The sequence below is a fragment of the Myotis yumanensis genome, unplaced genomic scaffold (assembly GCF_028538775.1).
Source record: "Myotis yumanensis isolate MYYU_CA2020_CCGP unplaced genomic scaffold, mMyoYum1.0.hap1 SCAF_13, whole genome shotgun sequence".
Taxonomy (NCBI): domain Eukaryota; kingdom Metazoa; phylum Chordata; class Mammalia; order Chiroptera; family Vespertilionidae; genus Myotis; species Myotis yumanensis.
Window position 1 is genome coordinate 5,587,143 of NW_027223764.1, and position 8,642 is coordinate 5,595,784.

General features: G+C 54.9%; 1 protein-coding gene across 1 annotated transcript; it reads right to left on the bottom strand.

The window, feature by feature from the left end:
- Nucleotides 1–1,009: 1,009 nt before the first annotated feature.
- On the bottom strand, nt 1,010–8,211 carry ECHS1 (enoyl-CoA hydratase, short chain 1). Its single transcript, XM_070432148.1, has 8 exons — nt 8,105–8,211; nt 6,577–6,774; nt 5,950–6,077; nt 4,673–4,772; nt 3,311–3,415; nt 2,750–2,869; nt 1,966–2,033; nt 1,010–1,157 (listed from the first exon to the last, which is right to left on the bottom strand). The coding sequence occupies exons 1-8, from the start codon at nt 8,190–8,192 to the stop codon at nt 1,092–1,094; spliced, it is 873 nt and encodes a 290-aa protein (XP_070288249.1). The 5' UTR covers nt 8,193–8,211; the 3' UTR covers nt 1,010–1,091.
- Between the last annotated feature and the right edge of the window lie 431 nt (nt 8,212–8,642).

Here is an 8,642-nt window from a genome sequence, read left to right on the forward strand (position 1 = left end):
ACTAAGTGTGACAGCCACCACTCACATTTCTGTTCGGGCACCTCCTACACCACGCATGCAGCAGCTCTGATCCAGGACCGGGAATGGGATCCCGATGCAAGTCCTGACATCAGGCTTGGAGACTCAGCCAGCCCAGCACTGAGAAGAGGCCCTGCTGACCCACAGCCCGAGTTCCCTCACACGTAGCCCTACAACGTGCGGGCTCCTTCTCACAATCTCAGACATGCTCCACTCAAGTGCAAGGTTCCCTGCTCACGGTGTTATCCATGATCGTCCCGACAGCAAGAAGGGATGCAGTCTAAATACTCAACACCTGGGAAAGCGTAAATTACAACATACCGACAGCATAACACACTACAGGGCCATTTAAAAGGACACTAGTAGGAATACTGTTCAGCAATGAAAAGAAACTATTACATGTTATGGCCTTGATGGACCTTGAAAATATTATACTAAATTCAGAGACAGGAAGAAAGCAGTGTAGAGGGTGCCAGGGGCTGGCAGGGGTGGGGAAAAGGGAGCTGGAGTTCATGGAGATAGTCTGTTTGGGTTGATGAAACAGTTTGGAGGTGGATGGTGGTGATGGCTGCAGGACTCTGTGAACACACTTAATGCCACTGAAATGTACACTTTGAAATGGTTAAAAATTCCCAGCAGCTTGTATGGCCGGAACATATTTTACCACAATTAAAAATAATTCTAGCCCAGCCGGCATGGCTCAGAGGCTGAGCATCGATCTATGAATCAGGAGGTCATGGTTCGATTCCCAGTCAAGGCACAAGCCCGGGTTGCAGGCTTGATCCCGTGTGGGGTGTGCAGGAGGCAGCCAATCAACGATTCTTTCTCATCATTGATATTCCTATCTCTCTCCCTTTCCCTTCCTCTCGGTAATATATAAAAATATATTAAAAAAGAAAAAGAGAAGATGCTCAGGTCAGAATGCGAACATTCTCCAAACACCGATTCTCACAACTCCACACCGTTGGAGAGAAAGTGCACGCACCTACGCTGCTCTTTAAAAGAGAGGGTTTATTTGTTCTAAAATAATTTGTCCTCTTTCAATGGAGGTTTTAAGGCAAAGGCAGCAGCTCTTACTGATCTTTGAAGTTGGCCTTTCTCTTCTCCACAAATGCAGTCATCCCTTCTTTCCGGTCCTCCTGGGGGAAGGGAATAAAGCAGAGCTGGACGTCACATGGCCTAGTGGGTCAGGCGCAGGGCTCTCCACACTCACAGGCGGGGGCACAGGGAGGGTTCTGCAGCAGGACCACCTGGAAGCCTGCGAATGGTCCGGATTCCCTGACCAAGTAGGGCTGGCCTGGGAATGGGTATTTTTACATACCTCCTCCCCTCACACCCAGGTGATGTTCACTCAGGAACCACGAACCTCTGTGTCAAACAAACTCTCATCTACAGAGAACCTCGGATGCACGCTCTTTGGGTCCTTCACCAAATCATCATGTGAGTTCAGCAGCACCCTGGGTGTCATGAGGCAGGAACCCAGACTCTACCTCTGCCTCTTTTCCTGTGTGTACACGTGTATACACACATCTGCACTTCCTCAAGAGCCAAAGCCATTTTTTATCTTTCTTTCATGAAAACCCTATATATGACCTTCTGATAATAAAAGAGGTAAATCTGTATTAGAAGAATGATTTCCTTTGTCACTGGCAGAAATCCTAGAAAACATTGTTTTAAACCCCATTCCAAGTGACTGTAGTGACAGGAAATCATGGGTAAATGGACTGCATTTAAGGGCCACCGGGAAGACCTTTTGTGACAGGAAATGGCCTTGCTCTGTCCGTCCTTCTGAACTTCCACTCACGATGGAGCCCCTGACCCAGCTATGGACGCTAGCAGCTCTGACCGAAGGGGAGTGGGGTTGGCTGATGAAGTCTACCAGGACATTCCCAGCAGCTTGTGTGGCTGGAACACATGTGATTCTTTACTTGAATGTTGTTTACTCACAGTAGCAAAAGTTGAATAGAAGATTTTCTTTTCCAACTTATTTCCCTCTGTTAATGTCATTTCAAAAGCTGAAAAAGAAACCCGGATGTTACGAAGTGAGATGCTGGAGCTGGGAGTGCTTTTCTGTGGTGGCAGGAGACAGTCTCCAGAGCCCCACGCACTTGCACCTGATGGAGAGTGTGGCCTGGGAAGGCCTGACCGCCCCAGCTCAGTGCCTCTCCCAGAAGAGAAGGTGAGAAACTGCATGAAAGGTGGGATGCAAACAGTCCAAACACAGAGGAGGTGAGGCAGCCCATGAAACTGTTTTAAAAGTCTCAAAGGTCCTGGCCAGGTAGCTCCGTCGGAGAGAACGGAGCGCAGGGCGACAGCAGCGTGTGGCCTCATCCTGGCTCCCACGGGGTCCCGGGAGTCTGCGCCCCTTGGGCCAAGCCTCGGGCTATTTGCACAGCCCCTGACCACTGAGGAGCAGTCTCTCCACCCAGCTCCCAGGGAAACGGAGTTTCTCAGAAGCCGACATCAGGCCTCCCCCCGGCACAGCCAGCACCTGTGCCTGTCTGTCCCCCAGGATGACATATTCTTGGTCTCAGTACCAACGGGAGCTCAGAACAGAATTTGTGAGTGAGCAACTAGAAACAAAAACTCTACAAAGAGCCGAATTCGAAATATTGAGAATCCCAACAATTTTGTCCAGGATGGGCGCCTAATTCAGAGCCAAACTGCTGAAGCCGCATAAGTCCTGGCAGCCTCTCCTTCCCCCGGCACAGCCCTACCTGCATTCACCTACCTGCATTCACTGATTCTTTGGCCATTGCTGTTATAATTTTAGAATTGCTGGCAATTTTTTCTGCGCACTGGATGGCTTCATCCACCAATTTCTCAACAGGAAAAATTTTGCTTACAAGACCTAAAACACAGAAAGGTGAACATGAGGAAGCGGCTCTGGTTGTGTGTCGACACTTTGAGAGCAGGAACTTTTGGGCTGTTAACAAGGAGCTGCAGCAACACAGGAAGGGTTCCACCTTGTCCCCACGCTGGGGCGATGCTGTGGGCTGCACTGGTGGTCACTCGACGCTGACAGACCACGTCACCGAGCAGCGGGGACAGGGTGCGCTGCCAGGTCTCAGAGAATCCCCATTGCTTTCACTGAGCTCGGGAAAGGAATGGTTTAACACCATTCTGTAACCTGTGCACATGCTTCCGCTACTCTTTTTACACATGGGGTGTCCATACAGGCAGCGGTCCCTTGGGTTGTCAGGACCCCTGAAAGCACTGTGCTGATCGCCCACAGGGGCACCTGCAGGCAACTCTCCCCCCTCCACTCCTCATGGGGGACCCCGGCCTGTACCTGCTTGCTTGGCATCCTGGGCTGAGATCCGGTCACCAGTGAGGACCATCTCCATGGCCAGAGACTTTCCAACAGCTCGGGTCAGCCTCTGGGTGCCCCCCGCACCTGCAGGGGCAGAAGGCTGTGGTCTCAGCGGGCTGTGGCCAGTATAAGCCAACAGGCACAGACACAAGTTCTGAGGGGCTGAAGATGGGTCTCTCAGGTGGGGCGAGGCAGCCAGCACGGGGGGAGGCAGGAGACCCGAGGAACCCGGGGAGGCCTCCTTTCCATGCTCAGTGCCCCCCCTCCACCTGGCATCTCAGTGCCTACATAAGCACCTCACACAGGAGTCAGACTCCAGACAGATGCACGGAGCTCGCAGCTTCCGGCCTCAGACCTGGCTGGGGGGAGGCCTCTGATCTGACCTGCTCCCCTCAGGTCTGGGCCTAGAGCAGGGCACCCGTCTCCTGGGGCACTCTGAATGTGCCCCTCTCCCCCAGCGTTCTGCGGGTGTCTAGCCTACAAAGCTCCCCTCCATGCGCTCCCGTACCCCCCACCAGCTGGAAAGAGAACAGTCTGCCCAGTCACCTGCCCCATGGTGAACCCCAGGCACCAGGGCGAGTCAAGGGGACCACCTGAGGGAGACAGCCACAGTGCAGCAGACTCCGACCTTGGGAGCTGGGGCAGAAGAGCCCACTGGCCGCGGAGCTCATGTGGGCTGTCCTCGCCCTTAGCCAATGAGACACACTTTCCTGCCCACCCAGCTGGCTCAGGAGGTGCCCTGGGCAGAGACATGTGGGGCAGAGACCTTGTGGGGACACAGGCCTGGAATCCTGACCAGGTGGACTGCAGGGGTAGAGGTTGCACTGTTTGCCCATTGCTCCTGCCGACCTCCGTGTGTGGGGGTCTGATTTCCTGCGCTGCTGAACTTGGGTGAGGCCATAAACTTGCTCTGGTCACTGGAACATGAGCAGATGTGACATGTGTGACCTCCAGGCACACGCTCTCAGGACTGGCCCTCAGCCACCATCTTCCGAGCTTCTAACCTACAAGGACTGTAAGCCAGTGTGTGGTCAGCCTTCCTAACAGCATCTGACACGGGATGTGGCCATTACCAAAGGAGCCGGCAAAGTTCCGTGACCCCCATGGCCATCTCTGAGTGCTGTTGTGACCACTTACACTTAGTGAGCTGGGGGGCAGAGGGCACAATGGGCAGACACAGGCAGCCACCAGTCCGGTGCTCACACGACAACCCCACGTCCCTCGTCATGTGCAAGCCACATGCTCTGCCTGTTCCTGGAAAAGTCCTCAGGCCCCTAAGAGGGGGGCAGACTCTGGGGAGTGACCTGAAGAGCTTATGCTGGAGATGTCACTCCGCTTTACCTGGGATGGTTCCCAGTAGGATTTCCGGCTGTGCAAACTGGGCTTTCTCTCCAGCATAAATGATGTCACACATCATAGCAAGCTCACAGCCGCCACCAAGCTGCAAAACATGAGGTGTCATCAGGGGAATTCAATCACAAAATCACTCTATTTTCTTACTTAAATATTCTATTAAAATGAAACACAGCCTTGGCCAGTGTGGCTCAGTTAGTTGGACGTAGTCCCATGTACCAAAAGGTTGCAAGTTCAGTTCCCAGTCAGGGCACAGACCCCGGTTTCGGGCTCAATCCCCAGTAAGGGGTGTGTATGAGGCAGATTGCTATTCCTCTCTCTCTCCCTGTCTCTCTAAAATCAATAAAAACATATTTTTAAAAATAAATTAAATAAGTAATTTTTCTTAAAAAAAAAGAGAAAAGGAAACAGTCTGGGGTATAGCAAAGATTAACACAGTGGTGCAAAGTTGTTAAGTGTTCCCAAGAAACTATAATAATAAAAGTGTAATATGCAAATCAACCGAACGGCAGAACAGTGGAACAACCATCCGGATGAGCGAAGCCAGGGCTGCGAGGGCGGCCGAGACAGCCGGGGCTGTGAAGGCCTACTCTTGCATGAATTTCATGCATCGGGACTCTAGTTTCTTATAAAATGGCTGAGGCTGCCCAACTCTTTCTGTAAATGACCAAACAGCAAACACTTTCGGCTTTGTGGGTCCTAAGATCTCTCTGCGGAGGCTTGAAGGCAAACCAATGGGCATGGCTGTTCCAATACACTTTAACTGCTGATCCTGGCTTACCCCAAGGGAGCTTTATTAAACAGTCACAAAGTGAAATGCTCTCATCACTTCTCTTCAGGCTCTGACCAGCCCAGCATCTCTGAGCAGTCGGCACGCCTGCAGGAGACCTCAAGGCACCAAACAGGATACAGAGCTTTCAACGGTAGTTAAAGAGGTTAGCTTATAGGTGCAGTGCAGGTCGGAAAGTCATTACAACTGTACAAAAAGCCAACGCGTATGCCTTTAACATAGCAGAGGAGAGGAACATTATAGGGAGTCACAGCGGTCGTCATGAACACTGGGGGAGAGGGGGCGCTGACAAAAGCAGATCCTGAAACACCTCCTCTCCTTACAGTCCTTGGCTCTTTGGCATCGAGTGGGAAAGGCCTCCTGGCGAGGGAACTAGACTTAGGCCTTTTCAAAATAAAACCGGTTCCATGTCACACTCACAAGTACGGTTCCATAGGGAATTCTGAGCGAGAGGGAGACTCAGGCTGACACTCACCGCGTAACCATTGACAGCAGCGATGACTGGCTTCTTGACCCGGGCGAGATGGTCCCAGTGGCTCAAGAACCCAGTGGAGTAACAGTCCTGGAATCGCTGGTTCTGCATCTCCTTGATGTCGGCTCCAGCTGGTGGAAGTGAGGCCACAGTTACCAGAGTGCAGAGACCCCAAGAGGCAGCTACGGAGTGTCCACTGGAGCAGGCACTGGGGCTCCTGGGGAGACCTGGCTTGCGCAGTGATGGACAGTGGCAAATCGCTGTGCTAACGCTCACAGAGGTGATACGGAGGGGCCCCGGGACAAGAAACAGACTCAAGGTGGGCTCAGAGAAGGCTGGGCTTATGCATTGGTCACTTGAGCCCTCAACACACGACACCTGACTATGGAGGACCTGCATAAACGCACTCTGCTGGCAGAGCACACCTGAATGTTAAACATACGGAGCAGCTCAGCCAAGCAGTTCCCCAGCCCATTTCCATTTTACATGTAAATCAACCCCAAGTTGTCTGAGCTTTTCTGGCCCTACCTCAGAGGTGTAACTCTGTCTGCAACACCACACCATGGGCGTGATCACGGTCGGACCCCCCTCGTACAACTGGGTGACCTGCCATCACGCTGCCCACCACACCTGCAAACGCCTTCTCCCCGCCCGTGAGGACGATGGCCCCCACGGCTGGGTCCTTCTCGAAGGCCTCCAGCGCCTGGTTGAGCTCCTTGATCAGGCCGTCGCAGAGCGCGTTGAGTGCTTTGGGGCGGTTCAGTCGGATCAACCCCACGCTTTGGTTCTTCCCCTTCTTTTCTGTGATGATGTACTCAAAGTTAGCCCCTGGGACAAAGAGAAGAAAGGAGATTTTTATTCATATAGTGTGGGGAGCGGCTATAGGGTCAAGCCTCGGACTGACCTGTGGCAGAGCCACATACAAGTCCCAGCTTGGAGGGCAGAGCCCTCCTTAGCAAGCTTGACCTTATCGTCTTCCCTTGTTCCTAGGTAGCTAATGGGCTGTGGGGGGTGCAGCAAGTGCTGCCAAAAACAAGGCTTGGGTAACAAAATAGATGTGAAGCTCCCCTTGCTTTGCTTTGTGTGCTCTGACTATAAAATAAAGCTTCAGCTTACAGGCTGTCACTGTTTCCTCATCCAGGCAGTGGTCCACCTGGCCCAAACGGAGTCTCTTGTCAGTCTTCTCTAATCCTTCACCCCGCCCCTCCTCAGGTTCACCCCTGGCCTCAGGTTCACCCCTGGCTGTGCTGGATGGAGGTTCAATACAGGCCTCAAACTCGGGGGATGTGTCCCCGTCAGTGGACACAGTGACCTGGACAGACTTGAGGGACCCCTGACCGTCCCTGGTGGCTGCAGCACGCAGCTCTCAGCCACATGGGTGGCCGTCCCACCACTCTGCTTCCACTGATGTTTGAATCTTAAGTTAAAACAACAACAAAAAACCCAGCAATGAACAGCCCGCAGCAGCCTTCCTTCTGAAGGCCTCCATCAGCACAAGAGACTTGTGATTCGGCAGAAACAAGGGAGAAGGAATCTGTGTTTTCAACCAATGCCAACTAGGTGACGGGACTTGGGCTGTGAACTGGACAGAGCTCTGGCCTTGCTGAGTGGACCGTCTGGTGGGGGGCACACACAGGCACGGGTGACTTGCACCCCAAAACTGTCCGCCCAGACGTGGGGGTCAGCAATGACCTGGAGAGGAAGAGGGTTGACCTGAGGAGGCAAAGGCGTGTGTGTGTGTGTGTGTGTGTGTGTGTCTGCACGTTGGAGTGGCCGCTTTCCTGAACGGTAACACGGGATCACTGTCCCTGCCCCGGGGGCTTGCTGGGGAGAAACTGGAATAACAGGTCACCTGTCGGGGGACCTGGAAACGGTTGCTGATTACAGCCAGGGTGCAGGAGGGTCAAGGAGAACTCAGGGTAACGCCGACACGACTCGGTACTTGGGTCGTGAACTGGATACAGGGGTGAAGGGAAAGGACCGGGCAGGACCGAACGCGCGCGCGACCACTGCGATGCCCGCGGCGCTCCCTGCACAGCCCCTTAGAGTCAGGCAAACCCGCGGGCTCCCACATCCGGTTCCAAACACGACGTGGCCCCGACCGATCCCCAGGGCTCAGCGAGCTCGGCGCGGCGGCGGCGGCCCCACCCGCACTCACCCGAAGCGAAGGGGCGCAGCGCCGCGAGGCCGGACCGGGGGAGCAGCGGGCCGCGGGCCCGGAGCAGCAGGACACGCACCGCGGCCATGGCGCTCAGGGGACGACTCGCCCCGCCCCCGGCACCGCCCCCGGCCGAGCCATTCAGGGCACGCCCCGCCCACAGGCCGGCAACGCCCATAGCCCGGCATCGCGAGACCGCGTACGTATCGCGAGATCAGTCCGGGAGACGGGGGCGTGGCCACGAGTCGGAGAGAAGGGCAGCAGGGTCTGGGGCGGGGACAAGGGTCTGGGTGCGGAAGTTGGGTCGGTGGTGTCAAACCCTCGCCCGGGCCTGCTGCAGTCTGACTCCGAGCGGTTGGAAGTAGCCCTGAGACCTGTGAGCGCGGACCCATGGTACCTTGGTGGCCTTTCCGCGCGTGGACCCCGCGCCTGCCCAGGGCCGTGCCCCTCCCCGCCTGGAGGCCGCCCGCCCGAGCCCGGCGGGGTCTAAGCGTCCTCGGGGGACCTCGGCGACGCGGGCTGACCTAGGCTCCGGACG

What these genes read in the sequence shown, in the direction of transcription:
- ECHS1 (XM_070432148.1), bottom strand. Translation starts at nt 8,192, where the DNA reads ATGGCCGCGGTGCGTGTCCTGCTGCTCCGGGCCCGCGGCCCGCTGCTC. An exon ending in CAAAGAATCAGTGAATGCAG is followed by an intron (nt 2,034 to 2,749) that starts GTAGGTGAATGC and finishes TTTCTTTTTCAG; the next exon opens with CTTTTGAAATGACATTAACA. An exon ending in TCTATTCAACTTTTGCTACT is followed by an intron (nt 1,158 to 1,965) that starts GTGAGTAAACAA and finishes CCCTTCCCCCAG; the next exon opens with GAGGACCGGAAAGAAGGGAT.